This window comes from Schistocerca piceifrons, chromosome 1, assembly GCF_021461385.2.
Source record: "Schistocerca piceifrons isolate TAMUIC-IGC-003096 chromosome 1, iqSchPice1.1, whole genome shotgun sequence".
NCBI lineage: Eukaryota > Metazoa > Arthropoda > Insecta > Orthoptera > Acrididae > Schistocerca > Schistocerca piceifrons.
Genome location: NC_060138.1, coordinates 508,786,539 through 508,809,452, shown reverse-complemented (window position 1 = coordinate 508,809,452; position 22,914 = coordinate 508,786,539). Strand labels below are relative to the sequence as shown.

General features: G+C 38.4%; 1 protein-coding gene across 1 annotated transcript in view; it reads right to left on the bottom strand.

The window, feature by feature from the left end:
- LOC124796583 (condensin complex subunit 1) overlaps positions 1-22,914 on the bottom strand; it is a 193,304-nt gene that overhangs the window by 114,605 nt on the left and 55,785 nt on the right. The window contains exons 6-9 of the mRNA XM_047260708.1: positions 19,073-19,339; positions 18,137-18,298; positions 17,073-17,243; positions 7,217-7,373 (exon numbers count right to left, since the gene is read on the bottom strand). Of these exons, the coding sequence (XP_047116664.1) occupies positions 7,217-7,373; positions 17,073-17,243; positions 18,137-18,298; positions 19,073-19,339 (757 nt within the window). The remainder of the gene's footprint in view (positions 1-7,216; positions 7,374-17,072; positions 17,244-18,136; positions 18,299-19,072; positions 19,340-22,914) is intronic.

The following is a 22,914-nucleotide window of genomic DNA, read 5'->3' as shown; positions in this document are numbered from 1 at the left end:
ACTAATAATCCCACCCTCTGTGATTGTCTGGGTCTTGTAGGCTGAGAGGTTTCCTCTGAAACAGGCCAAGCAGCTGAATCTGGCTGAGGGTCAGTATCGGCTGCAGACAGCATCTGGAACCTGTCAGACTAACTGGGGCTGCCTTACATTCGGCTCCCTGTGAAGTCTTTTGCCATCTGCCATGCCCCGAGGAGACCTCATACTCAACCATAGGTGAAGGACGAACTTCAGTGCGAGCAGTAACTGGGCTGGCCACTGGTATGGACAGATCGGCGGACTCCAGCTAGTTTTTATTTTTCTTGTTTGGAAGTAGGAAATAGATAAGAATAGTGCTTGTCGTGTGAGGTCAGAAGCTGGATTGGCCTCTGTCTGTAAACAGCTAGAAGCTGTGTTGGACAAGGTCAAGAGGCTTCAGGCTGTTGCTCTAAGCAGCAGCAACAGCAACAGCAACAGTGGGCACCAGCGATGAAGGATTTAACATTTCCGATATAGTCTGAATCCTCCGGCAACTCCTATGTCACTTTGTCTCCAGATACGCAACATCTGACTGATTTATCCTTGCTGCAGGGTCAGTGGCAGGCAGTGGTGGGTTCATATCTGGAGGCTGAAAGTAGGAACTGAACGGTCGGCTCTCCCCTTATGCTTTAGTAACAGGTTTAAGTTGCTGTGCTGTGTAGATATTTCTAGGTAAGTCTGGACAACCTGAGAAGGTGAATTTGTTGGTCACTGGAGCTCCAGCATTATTCGGGTAATGGAGCCCCCTAGGGAAATAGCAATCAGGCTAGTGTGCACTTGGTATGCTTGTCAGTTCTCATCCAAGGTCTGGAGGAGGCTCTGCTGGCAACTGAATGGCACTTTCCACTTGGGTTCTAAGGTCATGCTCAGTTCCTTTCGCTAGCTGGTTGCATTGGTCAAGACAGCTAGCTTCGGCCATGAGTTAGAAGCAATGAAGGTCTGTTGGTTTTGACCTTTGTGGAAAGTCTAACAGAGGGGCTCATACAATGAGTGTCAATCTCTAATGCAAATTTCTAGACGTCTGCTACCAGATGGAGCACTGAGAATTTTAGGGGGCATCCCTCAATAGTTCAGGTGTGCAATTGATAACAGAAGTGACTACTTGGGCAACAAACAATGTATGGCATGCAGATAGGTGTTTTTTTAGGTTGGAGGAACCCATCCTTAAGGTCAATGATTAACTGTTTACTGAAAAAGAAGAGAGAGCAGAAGTATTAGATTCAGAGGAAGGCTTCCACTCTTGCAGATCAGATAGAGAAAATGTTAATGATATTAGTAAACTGCAGAAACATTTGGTAAGGTGCCAGAATTAGAATGGATTATTAAAGGCTATGCTCACACAGTATGGTTGAAACCTGAAGTGAATAATACTGAAATTCTAAATGGAATATATACAGCAAGGATAGGGTAGGATAATTTATAGCCTGAAGGAATTCAATAATTTCGGGCGAGGTTATAACAGAATCTAAATGTGGAACAAGAGACTGGAAAAAAGCACAGGCCGTTTCTATTTTCAAGAATGGTCACGAAAAAGATATTTTGATTGTGCCTACATCCCACAATGTCAGCATTGTTATTTACAGACTTGGTAATGTTAATTTAACGGGTAGCCAGATGCCCTTCCTACACACCCCCCCCCCCCCCCCCCCCCTCCAGAATGTGTATACCGCAACTGTCTGCATGTAGTGTCATTCATGTGAAAGTGAGCAAAAGTTTTCACAGTTTTTGTGGATCACATAACTGAGTTTTATCTTTATGTATTGATATTTCTGGAAAATTAAAATCTCCTATAAAAACCAAAGTGGAAATGAGAGATCTTGCAAAACACAGCTTTGTTTGTCTATGAAATCCAGAGCACTGTAGACAAAGGCCCTCAGGTTAACACTGAGCTCCTTGACTTCTAAAAGGCATTCAATGCTGTTCCGCTCTGTCATTTAATCAACAAAATACGAGCTTACTGAGTATCTGTCCACATTCGTGACTGGATGCAAGGCTTTACAGGATAAAGAACTCAAAATGTTATTCTTAATGGAATGAAATATATGAATAAAAGTAATTTTTGCGAGTGTTTAGGCCAATGCTGTTCACAATATACCACGTGTAGAAGAACAAAACCGGAATTTGATTGCAATAATTACATGTCTATTGTTTGAAACTGATAAACAATATTTTATTCAAAAATAATTTTCACTGCTATTTATACATCTCTCCCACCTCTCTGGGCAGGCTGTTAATGCCAAGCCAAAAAAACAGTTCTTCTTTTGGAGCGAGCCAAACAGCAAGCCATTTTCGTACATTTCCATACGAATTGAAGCGTTGTTCAGTAACAGCGTGTCCCAGTGATCCAAATAGATGATAATCTGATGGAACAAAGTCTGGAGAATAGGCTGCGTCATGTAGTATTTCCCAACTGAATGCCTTAAATCGTTTCCCTGACCCTTTTTGCTGGGTGTCATGGAGCCTTATCATGGGGCAATATGACTGTGTTGCCCTTTTCCATATTCCGTTTGTTTTTCATGTAATGCTTGATTTAAATCAATCATTTGCTGTTATCGGCGATCAATGTTAATGGCTTCATCAGGTTTTAGTAGCTCATAATGTATGACACCCTTCTAATCCCACAGAGCGTTGTCTTCTTTCCAAAGCGATTTGGTTTTGCAGTGGATGTCTATGGTTTTCCTGGATTCACCCATGATTTACAATGCACAGGGTTCTCAAAATATATCCATTTTCATCACCTGTCACAATCAGATGGAGAAATGACTTTTTTTGCATCTAGCAAGCAGCATTTCACAAATGGTCTTGCGATTTGTTTGTTGTCTTTTACTCAATTTATGTGGAACCAATTTTCCCACTTTTGCACCTTTCCCATGACTTTCAACTGAATAGAAACAGCTTTCTGCATCACATTCGATTATACTGTGAGTTCCTGCTGAGTTTGAGTATAATTTTCATCCAATAAAGCTCACAATTCGTTGTCTTCGAAACTTTTCAGTGGTTTCCTGAGCTCGTCGTTTCTCATGTCAGAATCACCACTTTTGAAGTTTTTGAACCACTTGAAACACTGTTTCCCCAAGGGCATTTTTGCCAAAAGCTTCAACAAGCATTTGATGCGATTCTGTAGCAGTTTTCTTCAAATGATAACAGAAAACCAATTCAGCCAGCAAATCATAGTTCACAGGCACAAAACTCGGCATGTTTACCGATTCGAAACAGATATTGATGAATGGAACTTAGGTTACTGTGTGCTGACACTCATCGCCAGCCATTACAGGAAGCAGATGGCGCTGCAGACATGGTCTCATGGGTCCTACACTGATTGCTAGCACCATCTCTAGGGAAATTCCGGTTTCATACTTCTACATCTGGTATATTGTGAACACATACACTTGTTCTTCCCACACACCATTCTTGGGTAATACAGGGAATGGTATACATCATAAGGTGTCTTCTGGAGTACAGATGAAGATGTTATCCTACACATTTTGCAGGACAGGCACACCTGGAAGAAGGATATTTTGGAGAAATGGCTTAGCCACAACCTAGACAATTGTTTCCAGAATGAATCTTTGACTCTGCAGCTGAGTACGCACTGTTACAGAACTTTGTGGCAAATTAGAACAGTGCCGGACTGGGACTCGAATATGAAAAGCTTGCCTTTGGTGAACATTCTTACAGACTACCCTATCCAGGCCCAACTAACAGTCCGACAAGGTAAGGAGAACTTCTGTGATGTTTGGAAACTAGGAGAGGTACTGGCAGAAACGAAGCTGTGGAGGGGGGGGGGGGGGGGGGAATGAGGGGATGAGGGGAGGAGGGGGAGGAGGGAGAAATGGAGGTTGTGAGTTGAACCTGAGTAGCTGAAGCATAAGGCCACAACTAGGGACAGGAAACTTTTTCATAAATGATAACGCAAAAAATTACATGAAATAAATAGTGATATAAAATGAAACTGGAAGGGTTTAAGCAAATGTTTCTGTGTAAAAATGTAGTAAATCTGAGGGCAGCAGGGTAAATATTACTAGTAAATAATTGTAATTCTGAAATTGGATTTTGATCTCCTCATGTCTGACTGTCATCTGTAATCTTAGACTGACATTTCATTTCCTATGTAAAGAACAGGATAGCTTTACTTCAATGACTCCATTCAAGTAACAGCTTTAGTTGCTGAAATGTCATTACCAACACTACTGCACAACAAACTACATAAAAAATGACGCATTTTTTGAGAAAGCTTTAATTCTGGGCATTAATTAAACTGCAAATGTTCACAGTACCCAACCATAAAAATGAAAACCACAAAATATGGCAGATAAGTAGTTTGTCAAACACATATCTTGTGTCCTATGCTGTGATAGGTTGATGGAAGCAAAGAGAACAAGTCCAGTGTTTATTTCCATGTTTGCGAAGTTAAAGTGCCTATTTGGGAGTTTTCACATATATACTTGTGCACTATGAAAAACATGCAGTTTAACTGGCACACAACATTAATGATTTCTCAAAAATGCATTATTTTTGGTATGCTTTGTTGGGCAAAATTTTTGAGAAATGAGACATTGCCAGATAAAATTATCACATGCATATTCCAAGTTACGGGGGCTGAAGATTGTGTTATTACTGGGGAGAAAGGAATTTTTCTGATGAAATAAGCAAGCTTTTGAGAAACATGGAGGCACAAGCACTTCAAGTAGACGAAAGAAACACTGGTACACACTGGGCTACACTTTAAAGTAGGCTATAAACTCTTACGGCCACAGATCCATGTAAGTTTGTATTCAGAGTCATAGGTTCTCATTGCAACAACAGGATGATGTTGGTTAAGTCCATTAATTCTGATACAGCAAAGGACCTGTTCTGTAATGGCAGGATTCAGTAGTATAAATACTCTGAGGGGATACAAGTCCCTTCATAATTTAATGATGATGCTGGTGTTGTGTTTGGTTTGGTAGGTGCTGAACTCTGCAGTCATCAGTGCTCATACAAAGTCCCAATGTTGACACAGTCCAATTTTTTTCACAATCCAATCTAGCCACAGTCATGAATTATGATAACACAAACACCCAGTCCCTGGGCAGGGAATATCCCCAAGCCGGTCGCTTATCGAACATCATTTAATGAAAAAGCAGCTTTCCACACCAGATGGAAATGTGTACATTGTTACATGTCTGGTGTTTTTCTGGTGACAGCTTGTCTTGAGTGCTCAACTATAGACTCTGTGCAGCTGTTTTATGTTGACTGATTGGTGACATAATGTCTCAGATGAGACCTCTCAAGTTTTGATAACACTTTCTTTTGGAAAACTTCCAAGTTTATGGTTGTAGATTTTTTTAATGGGTTAGATTTAAAGGCTTTAACATAAATCATTTATTTTTTTCAATAATGTATATAAATGTGACCTGTTTGCTGGTGAATACAATGTAATTGATATCTATATTTTCATATTCAACATAATGCTGAAAAACAATGTGGAAAGGAAAAAATAATGAAATACTAAAAGTGGCAAAAAGAACACCAAAATATGAAGAAAGTAACATCAAAAATGGCAGAAAACACACAAGAAATGGGCATAAAATAAATACTTTCCAGTCCTTAAGCAGAGCCCATGAAAGGCATAATTTCAGGATTGAGTCCTCGACCTCCGTGCAATTTTAATCTATCAAAAAGTTGCTACATAGCTTTAAGTTGCACTAGCTGGACCACTGAAAAATTCAGTTTTCATTCATGCTTATGATACCTCTACTCAAAAGTTGCTTTGCTTTTGCATTCCAACTAACTTTTCATACAATACTGACATTAATATGTAACAGAAATTTCTATGACTGCTTGTTATTCAGCACATTATCCAAATTCTTGGCTAATAAATTAGTTACACCAATCTCAGTAGCATCTTTGTGCTAACATTACATCTCTGTCATTCACTGTGTACCATTAATTCTATTGTGGCAGGGTTTCTACCGCCAAGGAGAAAAGAGTCATAAGAAACTAAATTTGTAGGCTGCAATTTCCAGCACACTTACTCCCGAATATTATTTGTGGCTAATAATAACAATCAGTTATTGATTCCTTTTCTAAGGTATGGAGGGAAATCCTGCATTTTGGTGCAGAGGTATTGAACAGCTGCCGTTAGACATAAAACAAGAAATCATGTATTTCTGTTACATATTTTATTAGTCACTTTAACAAGTCATCCAATTTTCTAGTCAGTAACTTAAAACTCCTGTTCAACTGCATAGTAAGTAACAATGTACTTTGTAAACTAGTCTATTCTTACAGCATGCAGATAGTTGTTATTCTTTGACAGATGCAGTGTCTTTATGAAGTAAGCAGTGATAGATTAACACTCTGCAAAGCTGAGAAAGTAGCAGTTAAAAAAATTAAAGATATTTCTCTTCTAATTTTATACTGGAAATACTAGCCACTGCAAGTGTAAAACCGTATGACATTTTACTGGTGATTGTTTCTGCAATCTAGAGAAACAGATTCCAACAGCATCTTGACATATTTTACAACTAGATCTACAGAACACAAATAATTGAATGATTTTTATGTTAGTACTTGAAAGCTAAAATGCAGGCTGAATAACTCACAATGAAAGAGCACTAATTTTCGTGTGTTTCTAAGGTACATGCCTTCAGCATCAGAAATATCTAAACTTAAAGATCTTTATTGCATGGAAGCATTGACAAATGTTCACCCATGCAAAAGACTTCGAACAGTGTCATCACTGTATGAAGGTAAAACATATCCATATAGAAGTCAAATTAACTCTTCCAAGAAACAAAAACTTTTGTGTTAAGGTATTTTTGATAATGAAGGCACATATCTCGGACACATACATGGATTACTGCTTTTGCATTGTATTCTTCTCAAAGACAAACCTACCCTTTAGGAGAGTAGATCATTTCTAGATCTTTGGTCATGTACTGTCCCTCAATTTGTTTTAGTAAATCAATTGCATGCAACCCATTTTCCCCCCATGTAAAACCGCTACACAGACAAAGCATATTTTTGTCACGAAGCAGTGGACATGCTCCTAAAATACAGTTTCCCCTCATTTGAATAACTTTATACCAAAATTACACAACTAGGTACAGTGTGTGTGTGTGTGTGTGTGTGTGTGTGTGTGTGTGTGTGTGTGTGTGTGTGTGTGTGCGCGCGCGCGCGCGCGCGCACGCGCAAAATAGAAAATGTGTGTACATACCTGCCTCCAGGACTTCTGTCAGACCTCCTTTCAGATCAGGCTCTAATTCATTCCATTCCTCTTCTACTTTTTGAGGCAGTTTTGCAGTAGAGTCTTCAATAGCTTGTAGCTTTTTTTCTTCACTTTCTAGCTGAGCTTGAAGTTCTTCCAATCCCAACTGAAATGTTATGTACCATACATAAATCACATTTATTTTAACATTTATTAGAAATACCAATTACACAAAGTCTTAAGTAACAATGTTTTCTTTGTCATACACTGCACTGTATAAAAATCCAGGGAGTCAAAAGAAAGGTAATGTTCTACACAATGTCTAAAGCTTATTTACTCGTACAAATACACAACTACTTCTTTCAGTTTCTGATCCACTTGTAACACACTGAGCGAGTCAGGAAAGGTGAGAAAATTTGTACTGTGATGCCTCTGGATCCACTCCAGTGCCATTTCAATACCATATAATTCCACATCATAATTTGTAAATTATTCTGGAAGCATATTTGGAAATGTCTATCAGGTAAAACAACTAAACAACTCAATGCATTTCCTTGCTGGGATCCATCTGAAGATACAGTGATAAATTTGTGACACGTAGTTAAAAATCAAAGAAACCAGATTTATAAAAACATAATCTGGAGTGCAAGTTTTCATGTACTCTATCAAGTTTAGAATCACTTTGGGACTCTGAAAATGCCAAGGCATCCCTGACTGTGTATTCAGAGGTGTGATATCTCTAGATCCTAGAGACAGTCTGTAACTTGGACCCTGAAGGGCTTGGTCACATGGTACCAATTGCTGAACAGCCCCTCATAATTGCGGTGGACTGGTGCACTAAATGCTAATGACTAATGCAATGTCAGTGATTTTCAGGATCTGCTTAGCTGGGAGGAGGTGCTGCTACTGAGTCCAGAGTATTGGTTCAACAGCCTCTGCACACATTGTGTCAAAACACTGCTGCCCAGCAAAATACCACCCCCTTGCCTCAGTGTTGAATCTGGGCTGGTTCGACAGGCTCCAATTGAGATTTGAATGCTCTCATGGTGGACAGCATACAGCATGTTGAAGTAGGAAGTACTTGCTGAACCATAAATCATGCTATCATGAGCCAATCATGAGCTGAAAAATGCCCTATAATGCTGCAGGAAGGAGGACCTGTTAACTCCCCGTGCCTTTCTACTGAGGCAGTTAAAAATATTCTGATACGATGCTCTTTGTTCATAAGTCTCATGTGTGGAAGCGAGGTTAATTTCATGTCAAACAGTAGGCCCAAAAAGTGTCCTTAAAATTTAAAACCTTGTCTGAACGAATGAGATCTGGTTGGTTAAAACTTCAATAAGCAAGGTTAAAATTTACATCAGAAATCTTCAAGTGAGAACCTAAAACCAGTTTTATTGGTCAAAGTTTCCAGCCACCCGATGGTTAGCTGTTGTAGTATCAGAGGATGTAGAAGGTCGTAAAGTCATCAAAAGACGAAGAAGAAGAAGAAGAAGAAGAAGAAGAGAATTTGTAACCGGGCTTCTAACTGCAATGGACATGCTGTTGATTGTTTGCCATCATTTTGTGATACTGAGTACATTGCCTTGCGGGACTCCATACTTCTGAACATAATGGTTAGACGAAGTATCACCAATGCACAAAGCACCTGTCCTTGAAGTATTGAATAAGAAATGGCACACGTCCACGTAGCACCCATCCATGAAACTGATTAAGGACGTTATACTTCCAAGTGCTGTCATATGCCTTTCCAAGATCAAAGAATACACCCAACAAATTGTTTCAGCACAAGACAGTCTTCTGTATGGCCATCTCCAGCAGAATTAAGTTGTCGAGGGCGGAATGGTAGTGGCTGAAACTGCACTGGGAGCAGCATAGATGACCTTGGTATTCGGGGAGCCAGATGCCTCCACAGTTGAGCGCGCACTTCTCCATATCGCTGGTAAGGGCTACACTTCAGTAATTATGAGTTGGTATGACACTTGCCTAGTTTCCATAAGGGAATTAATATTGCCTCCTTCCAAGTGTGGCAGAGTACTGCCCATCAAATCAGTTCTGGCTTAAACGAGACAGGAGCTTGCCTTTGGCTCCCAGACATAATAGCATAATGAATCTGGTCCAATCTTTGAACAGTAAGTCAGAGCTGATTACTCCTCATATGGAGAACAGATGACTTTAGACCCCCCTCATTATACGAGAAGAAACAGATCCTTCTCTTGCCCCAGTTCTCCAACAGTTCATCCTTCCCTTAGTTATGGTACACTCTTTATCAGGCCCCTCTTCAGATGCTTCTCTGGCGTGGGAGTCCCTGCCCAGTGCTGAAGGTGCCTACGATGAGGTGGTGTCCCCTGGAAATGTCCATAACAGAAATTAAAGTAAGTTAGATGTGAGAAATGCTTGTAAAGGAATACTGTGAGGAAAATCAAACAATGGAAAACCCAGGACGGAATGTAACAGTATTCCGAGAGGAGGAGGAAGGAGTTTGTGGTGATGATAAGATTATGAGATAGCAATTTTACCACTTTTTGCAGCTTCTGTGCAAGGAACTGATACAGTTATGAACTACTACTTCCCTTTGAATATAGCCAAATCAATTCTAATATCCACCTGGAGTGACTTCGGTCCTACAATAGGCTTATCTTCATCACCTGCTCTGACATTAAAACACATCATTCAAGGGTGTTCCAGTGACAGTATTCCATCTCTACATTATTCTACATCTACATACATACTCCACAAAGCACAATACAGTATGTGGTGGAGGGTACCTTGTACTACTACTGGTCATTTCCTCTCCTTTTCCACTTGCAAATACAGCAAGCAAGAAATGACTATCTAAAAGCCCCCATAAGAGCTCTAACTTCCCACATTGTATCTTCATGGTTCGTATGTGAAATGGACGCTGACAGCAGTATACTCATTCTGCAGTCAGCCTAAAATATAAATTTGTGCAATAGTGCCTTGTTGAAAGAGCACTGCTTTCCCTCCAGGAATTCCCATTAGAGTTCACGAAGCTTCTCCATAATATTTGCATATGGATTGAACCTACTGATATTAAATATAGCGGCCCACCTCAGAATTTATTTGATGCCTTCCTTTAAGCCGATATAGTGGGAATCCCAAACACATTTAACAGTTCTCAAGAACTGGTGGCACTAGCATTATATATGCCATCTCCTTTATGGATGAGCAACACTTCCCAAAAATTCTCCAAATAAAATGAATTTGAGCATTCACTTTCCCTACTACCAACCTGATATGTTGATTCCATTTTATATTACTAATACAACATTACATCTCTATCTTTAAGTGAAGTGACTTGTCAAGCTGCATCCTACTAATAATGTACTTGAATTTTACAGGATTGTTTTTTGTACTCATCTGCATTAACATAAGTTTTTCTACATTTAGAGCAACTGCTTATTCATCACCATCTAGAAATTTGTCTACATCATCTTATATACTCCTACAGTCACTCAACGACACCTTACCATACACTGCAGTGTATTGGCAAACAGCTGTAAATTGCTGCTCACCCTGTCTATCAAGTCATTTATGTATACATAGAATAAAGCAGTTCTATCACACTTCCCTGGGGCACTCCTGATAATAACATTGTCTCTGGTGAACACTTTAGGAATAACAAAGCTGCCTGTTGTATTGCACCCACAGCTTGTATGATATCATTTGAGAAAAGTGCAAGCCAAGCTTTGCACAAATGCTGCTTTCTAAATCCAAGCTGATTTGTGGACAGAAATCTTTCTGCTTCAAGGAAATGTGTTATATTCAAACTTGGAATGTGTTCAAGAATTTTGCAGCAAACAAATGTTAAGGATACTGGTCTGTAATTATGTGGGTACATTCTTTCACCCTTCTTACATACAAGAGTCACATGTGCTTTTTTCCATTTGCTTGGGACTTTGCCCTGGGCAAGATTCACGATAAATGCAGACTAAGTAAGAGGCCATGGCCACAGAGTACTCTCTGTAAAGGAGTACTGGGATTCCTTGTGGACCTGGCAACTTATTTGTTTTCAACTCTTTCAGTTGCTTCTCTGTGACACGGATGCCAATTTATGCTTCCTCCATACAGGACCAACTTAGTGTTTTTATGTTTGACACAGTTCTCTGCAAGATTGTTCCTGTGGAAGTTCTGCAGAATACTAGTTTACAGCTACAGTCACTTCTTGGTTGCTCATAAAACATTGACCAGCAAGGAAGACTGAATTTTGGGAAGAGACTGAAGTCCGGTAGAGCAAAATGTGTGAAATAGTATGACAACATCAAGCACAGATCGCTCAGCTTTTCCAATGCCAATACACTTCTGTGAAGTAGTCCATTGTCTTGATGAAATTTTGTTGCATTTTTTTCATCCAAATACATTAGAAGCCCCAGTTATTATTTTATCTATCTGATGATATCGAATTAGCAGAACACCACTGGAATTCCAAAGCACCGATGCAATGACCTTTCCAGCTGGTAAAACTGTCTGCCTTCCTGGAGCTGAAGAATTGTCTTATCTGTAGTGTTGTTACTGTCACTTACCAATGCAGAAAATTGATTTTATTGAAACACATCAATTACTGTTAAAAACTGTTGTGTGTGTGTGTGTGTGTGTGTGTGTGTTCATTTGGTAAGTGATACGCCATAAGTAGGTGCGACAGCCACCTTGCACAAAGCTTTCTCACGTGAAATTCTTCATGAAAAATTTAGCCTACTCAGTCATTTGTAATCCCTATGATCCTGGCAACTTCTATTTCAGCCACCTTTGCATTGTGAATTTCTTCAATGATTTCTGATTCTGCTGCACTTTTTGGGCACTCTTCGGGTTGGAAGAAAATCCTGCACCTAGTGCTGGGTGCTACAGGCAAGGCCAAGAACTTTCCAGGACACATTCTTAGTGCCTTATGCTGGCATCTGTGCTGTAAGTATGCTGCTTATTCATGTTTTAAGGATTTCAAAGAAAATTTGTCTTACCAGAATATCCATTGTAGTGAATATTAGTGGGCTAAAGAATGCTCAACATCTACATAGGAATTTTATTTAACCTTTTGTACAGTTTTAATTTTTAGGGGAATGTGTTCCAGTGAGTGTCGATGATTACAAAAGCTTAGTACCAGTACTATACATGTAGGTATCAATACAGGAATGCCAGAATTTTCCACAAGTGAAATTCCCTGATTTCCAGACAAATTTTAGCATTTTTTCCTGACACATTTTGAGACCCTGCCAATCTGTCTTTGCAGCTACAGTACAAGAAACAATTGTGCAAATGAGGAAATATCTAAAAAAAAGTTGCAAGCAGATGGCGTTTCCTGAAGGGTGCAAAAATCGCAAGTACTAACATCTAACTTACTCACAAGCCTAGACATGAAACAGAATAGCTAAAAGGCCAGACAATTTCTTAAAAACACTGTTAATGACCCTCAACTAACACCCAAAATTAATATAAGGTCACACCAGATCAAACAGCGCATCAGCTCCTACTAAATGGCAAAACCAGCAGCAAACATGCAAGAGAGAAGCTTGAGAGAGATTCACTCAAGAAGACCATCTAGGTGCTTACTTTGCCCTGGAAGAATTAGATGACTCCATCTTTCTAATAAAGAGTAGTAAAGCTGCTGCCCTAGGTCGAGCAAATAAAAATGTTTGGACCCTCTACCAGACAGTGGTCATTAAGTACGATGAACAAATGCTCCCTTGAAATGAAGATTCCCAAGATCTGACAGAAGGCAAAGATAGTAGCTACACCACAAACTTTAAAGAGCCCTGCAGACTCCAAAAATTCTCGACCTATCTCCCTCCTCTGCCAGCTCTATAAAGTCCTAGAAAGAATGATCCTCAACCACATCTCCGCACATGCAGACCAGAATATTATTAAAGAGCAAGCGGGGTTCCGACCTGGGAGGTCATGCTGTGGACAAATTTTGAACCTCACACAGAACAAAGAAGATGACTACGAATGGAAACAAATCACAGGTGCAGCTTTTATCAACCTTACAGCCACTTATGACACCATTAATCATAAGTTTATATCAAAAATATATAACACCATGAAGGATTACCAACTGGCGCAATTGATCCGGTGCCTGCTGCAGAACAGACGCTACTTTGTTACACTGCAGACAAAGAGCATCCAATGCCAAACCCAGAAACATGGACTACCCCAAGGTAGCGTCCTTGCTCCACTGATTTACACCATCTGCACCAATGACCAGCCAATTAGTGGATGCTCGCTCCATCTACGCAGATGATACATACAGTCATTACTGCTCAGGGAAAAACATTTGAAGAGTGTAATGTAATTAACTGTCAGAGATAAACTATCTCATGCGAAAAGTACGATGCCCACAGTAGAGAGTTAAGGTAACTTCATTATGTTGCCATACAATGTGTTTAATTTATTTATTTATGAATATTTTCTTTTATGATAAATAATGGGTTTGTTTGAGATGATAAATGTTGTATATTTATATGTATTTATTTATATGTGTCTTTGGAGTGTATTAAGGTCAGAAGACCAAAGAATCTGGAATGCAGGAATGTCTGCAACTTCCGGGCACATGTTGGCTTGCCCGCCACTTCTTTGTCAGTATTGGAGGGACATGGACGTGTTTAAGTGACCAGTACAGTATAATGCATTTTTAGAGTATCAATGTTCGTAGTGAAAATATTGTAGTGACTAAACAAAAAGTACGAATAAATATTATTTTTAGACGAAAGTAATTCGAATCCAGTAGTGTTTATTTCAAACAAGAAGAAAACCCAGACCATGCTTGTTAGAGTAATGATTTTGCAGACAAAACTTCGAAAACCCCTAGACAAACGAGATCTGCAGTGTGTAATCTTTCAGCAGCTACTAATAAATAAGCCTTGCTGAAATTGTGCTGGAACTACTCGTATTATTATCAATTACAAACACGTGGTGCGAATGTGGTCCTACCACAATATACCGCGTAAGATTCCACATCATTCAGTTATCAAGAAACAAGATAGGTAACAACCAGTACAAGAGGTGGAAAGAAAATTGACAACAGTGCTTGAGAATATAGCTGACTACTATGATGATAACCACCTCCAGCCGAACCCAGCAAAAACCCAGGTCTGCACTTTTCACCTGAGCAGTAAAGGGGCCAGGAGTAAACTCAACATATGCTGGAGGAGACAGCACATCTCTCACTGTGACACCAAAATATCTTGGAGTCAAACTCGACCGCACTCTCACATTCAAGGATCACTGTATGGACACAAAGATGAAAGTGAGTGCCAGGAACAACAACATCCACAAGCTTACAAATAGTAGATAGGGAGCAAAACCTACTGTTCTCCGCATGTCACCTCTAGCATTATGTTTCTCCCCTGCAGAGTACTCGGCACCTGTATGGCAAAAATCCACCCATGCAAAACAAGTAAATATAGCTCTGAATGAGACAGGACGCTACATAACAGGCTGCCTCTGCCCAACTCTCACAAATCTGCTGGACTAACTTACAGGCATAGCCCCTCCATAAATCAGGAGGAGGAACTGCTGCAGAAACCGAGAAACAAAAACAAGAAACAGATCCCAGGCATCCAATGTTTGGACACTAATCAAGGAAGATTTTACTACAAGCAACTGATCCAATGTCTTTACCGCCTGTGGTGAAACTCGGAACCACGAAGACCAGGGAATAGCTCCAGGGAAGAACCTGTATCTGGATATGAACTTCCACATATGATCTGGAAAACATTGAATAGATTAGGATCAGGAGTATCACGATGCATAGTAAACCTGAAGAAATGGGGCTGTATTGCTACAGATGAGCTCTGTGAATGTGGAGAATTCCAAGACCCACAACACCTTCTAGCCTGCAGGAAACTGGACAAACCTTGCATGATACAGGACCTATTAACAGCAGATGACAAGGCCATACAAGCTGCCATGTACTGGGCTTGGCATGGGATACAAATATTGTAATCCCAGACAGAATCATACCCGCTCTTTGAAATTAACATTGTTTCCTGTGTTTTTGTAATTTGGCTTTATTTAATATTCACTTTTCTCACTACCATGTATTGTGTTGCTTTACACTTTATGTTTTCTCTATATTCTAACCTTAAAGATTTTGTAAAAGTGATGTCTTGGATACCATAAATAAAGATCACTGATGTTGTTTTATTTCAATGAAATGAAACATTTGGTGACAAAAATACGCATTTCCTTGGAGTTGCAAGACAGATTTAAAATATCTTCACTGATTTCAGAAACAACCTCGGAAAAAAGTACACCTCTTGAAAGAAGTGTATAAGGTAGCCAAGAATTGTGAAGGAAAAAACACTGTAGGTGACTGCAAAAAAAAAATGTTGGTTCTACTATGTTTGTTATTGTTGATTATTACCCACTGTGATATGTACTATTTTACAGGTATTGTGTAATTTTTCTTTTAAGAAATATATGAATAAATAGCTTACAAATTGTCTACCAGCGACTGGCACAAATTTCTTCTTCTTACCATTCTTACTTTCTAACATATAAACTACTTTTAAAGTGCCAAAATGTACTAGAACAAATAAAATGTCTATAAAATGCCACACTGTACAATGTACTTGCAGTGAGACAGTCTCAATTCCTGAAATCCATTGCCCATGAACTCTGGCCTGCTGAGGAGCACTGCAATGCTGTGTCCACAGACAAACCCTGAAAATCCACTGCATTGTGCCACACACGAACAGACCCGGGCTGCAGACAGATAAGTGAGATTAGATTTGACGGGCAGCGCTTGCACATTAGCGGGAACTGAATGGCTTCAGATCAGCAGGGCCTATCCATTACAGATACCCGCAGAAACGGCCTCTGATTTTGGGCCATCGCAAAAACCCATTTCTGTGGTCAGCTATTTACGAGCCATAGACAGCACGTTGATGAAATGAGACCACGTTGATCAATCCCTGCAACAGATAACTTGTTCAAATACTCTGACAATCAATAATAATGAGGATAGGTAGCAACTCCCCATAAAGATGATTGCTGAGCTACAGACAGACACGTAGAAAAGACAATCACACACTCATAACTAATTTTTCAGTCATAGTTTTTATCAAAAAATGAGAGCGCACACACATTCACACAATCACTTGGTCACAACTCAGGCGCACATGACTGCCATCTCCGGATGCTGTATCTCCAGTCTCTGACAATCAGATCTAAACAAGCCACTCCTCATGTCTCCTGCCTCTCATCGGCAACTGCTAGGCAAGAAATGGCGGCAGCACTGAGTGCAACATGAAGAGAGTGGTAGGAATGGGAGAAGCAGTAGGAATGAGGGAGTAGGGAAGCGGCACACGTACTCAGCTGCACCCAGCTAAAAACCTTGCATGTCACCACAGTAAACAAACCATTTCATCTACTGAGACAAAAACGAGATTTCTCAGTCCCCCCCCCCAAACTTCCCTGATGGACTTGAAATTCCCAGATTTCCAGAATCTGTGGCAACCCAGTAATAATTGTAATTTTTGTTTCTGCAACTTTGAACCATTTAAAAGCAAAAACAGTTGATGAAGTGAATCATTATTATCCTACAACTGTCCTTTTTCAGAATCAAAGGTCCTAATTATCACCAATGTCACAGTATTGAGTTCCAGTGTCAAGAGGTAATAGAGAAAGGTGTCTTAATGCAACCAATGACTGTACTTATGTGTCAACCATGAAATTCAGAAGAGAGATTGCTGAATATACGCACTTTCATAAATATTTTGTAATATAAGGAAACATTCAATTCTCTAGTCCATGATGTTAGCTTTTGTTTCACAGTTTTTTTAAAGACAAAAATTACTCCCCCCCAATACAAAATGGTCATCTATTGCACCAAATAACACAACAAAATTACCCTTGAAGCAAATGGATTTTGTTCAAGGAATGATGCAACAAGCTGCACAGCACTTTTCTTGACAAATGCACTCTTGTCATGCAAACGACCCACTGCTCTCTCTAGCACACTAGCATGGAAGGAAATAGGCACGGCATGCTCCTTCACCAAGTTTTGCCATAGCTGCAGCACCTGCAACATTCAAATGAATTGTGTTATATTAGCAGTGGCATTTAATATAATCATACATTTTCATAACACCATATAATGAGAATCTCAAATGTATAGAAAGAAAATTTAAAATTCTAGGCTTAAAATATTACAAATTCAAATTCAACCCTGCTATGCTTACAATCAATCACCGAAAGCAAATGTTGGGGGAAGCAGTATAAAGACGTGGCAAATGAGGGAGATAGGATGGACAGGGGATGATTAAATTTTAAAAGACAATAGAAACAGGCTAACTTAATATATTTCAGATCTGCCATAGTTTCTGACACAGGTTTTGCACATTTCAGAAAGCTAGTAAGAATGCTAAAAAGCAATCATACGAAATGTGGCATAGTAAGTTAACACCATTTATCAACAATACCACTGTGGATCTTCATCTTAAATTTTAATATTTCTGCCCTTATCTTCCAGGTAGGTTAGATTTTTTTTCTTTTTTTTTGCATTCAAAATAAATATCTGCATTTAAGTAAATAGTTGCTTCAATTTTAGATTTTAAATAATACAGTTAGCTTGTAGAAGGAGTGTTTGGAGGAGTAATTGTCCAAATACCAGTCTCCTCTATTCTGCAGTTGTTATGACAGTTCACAATATACCCTGAATGTTGTGGCAGAAATCTGTTACTTTTCCTTCAGGATTACAGACATGCTGATGTGCGTCTCAATAACAATCTGTTGGAAAGACTGATCTGAGAAGGCCTGCCAGGAGGCAGCACTCACTAGAGAAGTGCTATTAGGGGAAGACAGATCATGACAATGAATGTTGTATAGAATAAAAAGGGGAATTTCTTTCCTGTTCTCCACAATATTACATAACATGCAAATCATAACAACAGCATACAAGTAAACTTTACTCACCCTTGATCGCACAAAGGCATTTACATCATGTATGTGATCTTCCATATCACATAGTAAGTCATCTCTCTTATTTCTCTCTTCCTCAGACAGATCTTCACCACTAAGGCACTTTTGCACAATTATACTGTATGCAGATAGGACTGAGTTGCGCATCACGTATGCCTAGAAAAGACGAAATTAGTTTATGAAGCAACGGCTAATGTTACTTGTGTTACAACACTTTTTTTTTTAAAGCCACATCAAGGAAGCAAATGTAGCGAGAAAAAAGAGAAATATATCAAGAACAACGGAAACAGTAAAATACTTTTAAGAAGACTGCTTTAGAAAACATTTTATAAGGGAATGTAAGAAACAATTATTGTTTACACTATATAATTCCAGTATCTGCTGACCTTCACACATGAAAGATCAATGGTACATAACATACTGCTCTGCTATCACCTTAATTGCACTGAATTGTTTGATACCAGACTCTACAAAAACACATTTGCAGGTGTGGGTATCTGTAAGTAAATCAAATGTACTTCATCCACGGTGTATTCGCGGACAAGGAAAAAAATTCCCGGATTTCCCAGTTAAAAATACACTTTCTCCTGGGTGAAAACATACTTTTTTCCTTTTAACTGACAGTATATTTTCTCTCTCTCTCTCTCTTTACTTGTTGCTGAATTATGGTACAAATAATTTGAGAAAATGCACAGATCATGAATATACAACATGGCTCTGTAACATCTCTAATGATACCCTCTTTGAAATAATTATATTATTTTCACTATGTTATATATTTTGAATTTTTTCTCATCTTCACGATACACAACAACAATTCTGTTTAGTTTGCTGCCCAAACTCAATATATCACATCCTTAAACTGAAAACCCATTTTCACTACAATAATTTATTTACTTCAAAAGCAGTATCTCAAACACATGTTCTTACCTTTATATCAAGAAGAGATTTAAGTAAATCTACATGAGGCAATACTAGTTCAGGAACAGATTCTGCTAGTTCTGCAATAAATTGGCCATATGTTTTTGCTACACCCACTCCAGCTGCAGGCTCCTCTGAATCTGCATCCACTTCAGTGTCTATCCTTGAGATTTCTTGGAGAATTTCATGGACAATGCGAGTACACTTGAATTCTTTGAACAATACAACCACACAGCGCACCATTGGACTCACCATATGTTCATGAATGTGTAACATCTGTTGAATGACAAAGGAATGTACATATGAATATTTTAATAGTACACATCTACTCTTTCTTACACAACATTATACATGGTGAAGAACAGAAAAAGAAGTAATCTAGCAAAACAAAATCTTTGCAGAGCAAATTTAGAACAGCTTATACTATGTTGGTTCTGTATGAGAAAGACTGAGTAATACACATTTTAATACTAATAATAACAATAATAATAATAATAATAATAATAATTAATAATAATAATAATAATAATAATAACCTCTATCAACCTGGGGCCTAAGAGCTTCCAAGGTCGTTTGCAGCATCCTAGGATAAAGAAAGAGTGACAGAGTAACATATCTTAAAGAAAACTTAGTTCTGCAGGTCTAGCTGCCAGTACTACATAAGTGTCACTTGACAGGGTTATGGCGAAGACCTCAACAGCAGTGAAGGCAGAAAAAATAGACTTTGGAATGGTAGAACTGGTGAAAGAGGCAGCCCGTTTTCCAGTGCTAAATTTGGATTAGTTTGGGAATTCAGAGATGACCCTGGATTTCCTGCTCTACTATTTACAACTTCAAATTACAAAATAGAAAATTCATATAATGGATATACTATCTCAGGTTGTAATTCTAATGAAGAAATCACCAATGCATCTCTTAATGCACGGGAATCTGGGATTCTCAGGAATCCCAACATTTGCACTGAAAACAGGAAATGGAATACACTAAAATGCCTTCTAAGTACAAGTTCAAGAAGATTTACCACTTTGTAACACTAAATGTAAATTCCCTTCTGAAAATAGAAAAATAGGAGGAATTGGATTACTTCTACAGAAGCGGCATATACAAATTTTAGAAATTCAAGAAACTAGATTCTTAGATGAGAATATGATTGATACACATTACAGAATATATAAAGGGAAACCAGCAGTAAGAATGGAGGCAAACCAATGAGAATATGATTGATACACATTACAGACTATATAAAGGGAAACCAGCAGTAAGAATGGAGGCAAACCAATGTTTGGAGCAACATTTTATGCAAATAATAATAATAATAATAATAATAATAATAATAATAATAATAAAAGAATAGGCCTCCGGTATGTTCTGCCAGTCGTAAAAGGCGACAAAAAGAACAAACCACTAATAGGGCTAACCCCCCTTTTAGTGTGATTAGTTGGTTCAGGACAGAACTAAAGAAGCCTCGGACAAGCGCCGTTATGGTCGGGGACGATGTTTGAACCCTATGCCCGCCCACAATGGTAACGACACTGCTAGCCAACTGGAAAATGATTCAAATCCAAATAGAGGTGTTTTGCAGGATATGCTTCCTGCAACCACCCTAGAAGGAAAACAAAGACAGAGGATGAGATGGTCAGATGAAGTTAATCGACACCTCATGTTCTGTTATTAGCAAGCAACAAACCTAGGAACCAACACAACTGGATACAGATCACAAGTATACACAACATTTATTACCAGATACCCAGAATTAAAATTTTTAACAGAACAACGACTAGCTGATCAGATCCGTGTAATAATAAGAATTAACAGGATACCCCAGTCACAATTAGAAAACATCAAACAACAAGTACAACAAATACTGGAACAAAATAATGTGCAATCAGAAGAAGAAGAAAATACAGTAATGGACTCAAACATCCCAGAGCAAACAAGCAAAGAACAACACGCATCAATTAAACAGTCAGAGGAAAACGAAATCTTAAGACAGCCACCAGAACAAGCACAAATAGAACACGAAGTGACACACATGTTAGATATAGAAGAAAAATTTCAGCTGACATATATAGAATACAAAGACACAAATACAGACACTAGACCATTCTTGCATAGACCGCCAAATAACCCACAAGTCGAAACAACAATAAAAACTATCAACACAGTCATACACAACAAAATAAATGAAAACACAACTATGGAAGAGTTACAACTACTGGTTTATATAGGAGCACTCACTACACAAAATATACACACTAGGCAGAGATCAGAACCAACCAACACACAGAAGAAACCCACAAAACCAGCATGGCAACACAGGCTACAGATCAGAATAGAAAAACTGAGTAAAGACATCGGACAGCTAACACAATTTATGAGAAATGAAATATCAGACAAAAAACGAAAAAGGTTAGGTAAAATCTCACAACAAGAAGTGATAGAGCAATTAGATGAAAAGAAGCAGAAATTACAAGCATTGGCCAAACGACTTAGAAGATACAAAAAAAGTGAAAATAGAAGGAAACAAAACCAAACATTCAACACAAACCAAAAGAAATTTTATCAGACAATAGATAACACACACATTAAAATAGACAATCCACCAAACATAACAGACATGGAACACTTCTGGAGTAACATATGGTCAAACCCAGTACAACATAACAGGCAGGCACGGTGGATACAATCAGAAACAGATACGTACAAGATGATACCACAAATGCCTGAAGTGATAATTTTGCAACATGAAGTCACCCAAGCAATTAATTCTACTCACAATTGGAAAGCCCCTGGAAAAGATAAAATAGCAAATTTCTGGTTAAAGAAATTCACGTCAACACATTCACATCTAACTAAATTATTTAACAGTTACATTGCAGACCCATACACATTCCTTAATACACTTACACAAGGAATAACTCATCTGAAACCTAAAGATCAGGCAGACACAGCAAACCCAGCTAAATATCGCCCCATAACATGCCTACCAACAATATACAAAATATTAACTTCAGTCATTACACAGAAATTAATGACACGTACAACACAGAACAAAATTATAAATGAAGAACAAAAAGGCTGTTGCAAAGGAGCACAAGGATGTAAAGAGCAACTGATAATAGATGCAGAGGTGACATATCAAGCTAAAACTAAACAAAGGTCGCTACACTATGCATACATTGATTACCAAAAAGCTTTTGATAGTGTACCCCACTCATGGTTACTACAAATATTGGAAATATACAAAGTAGATCCTAAATTGATACAGTTCCTAAACATAGTAATGAAAAATTGGAAAACCACACTTAATATCCAAACAAATTCAAATAATATCAAATCACAGCCAATACAGATTAAGCGTGGAATATAACAAGGAGACTCATTAAGTCCTTTCTGGTTTTGCCTTGCTCTGAACCCACTATCCAACATGCTAAATAATACAAATTATGGATACAATATTACTGGAACATACCCACACAAAATCACACATCTGCTATACATGGATGATCTAAAACTACTGGCAGCAACAAATCAACAACTCAACCAATTACTAAAGATAACAGAAGTATTCAGCAATGATATAAATATGGCTTTTGGAACAGACAAATGTAAGAAAAAAAGCATAGTCAAGGGAAAACACACTAAACAAGATTACATATTGGATAACCACAGCGGCTGCATAGAAGCGATGGAAAAAACAGATGCCTATAAATATCTAGGATACAGACAAAAAATAGGAATAGATAATACAAATATTAAAGAAGAACTAAAAGAAAAATATAGACAAAGACTAACAAAAATACTGAAAACAGAATTGACAGCAAGAAACAAGACAAAAGCTATAAATACTT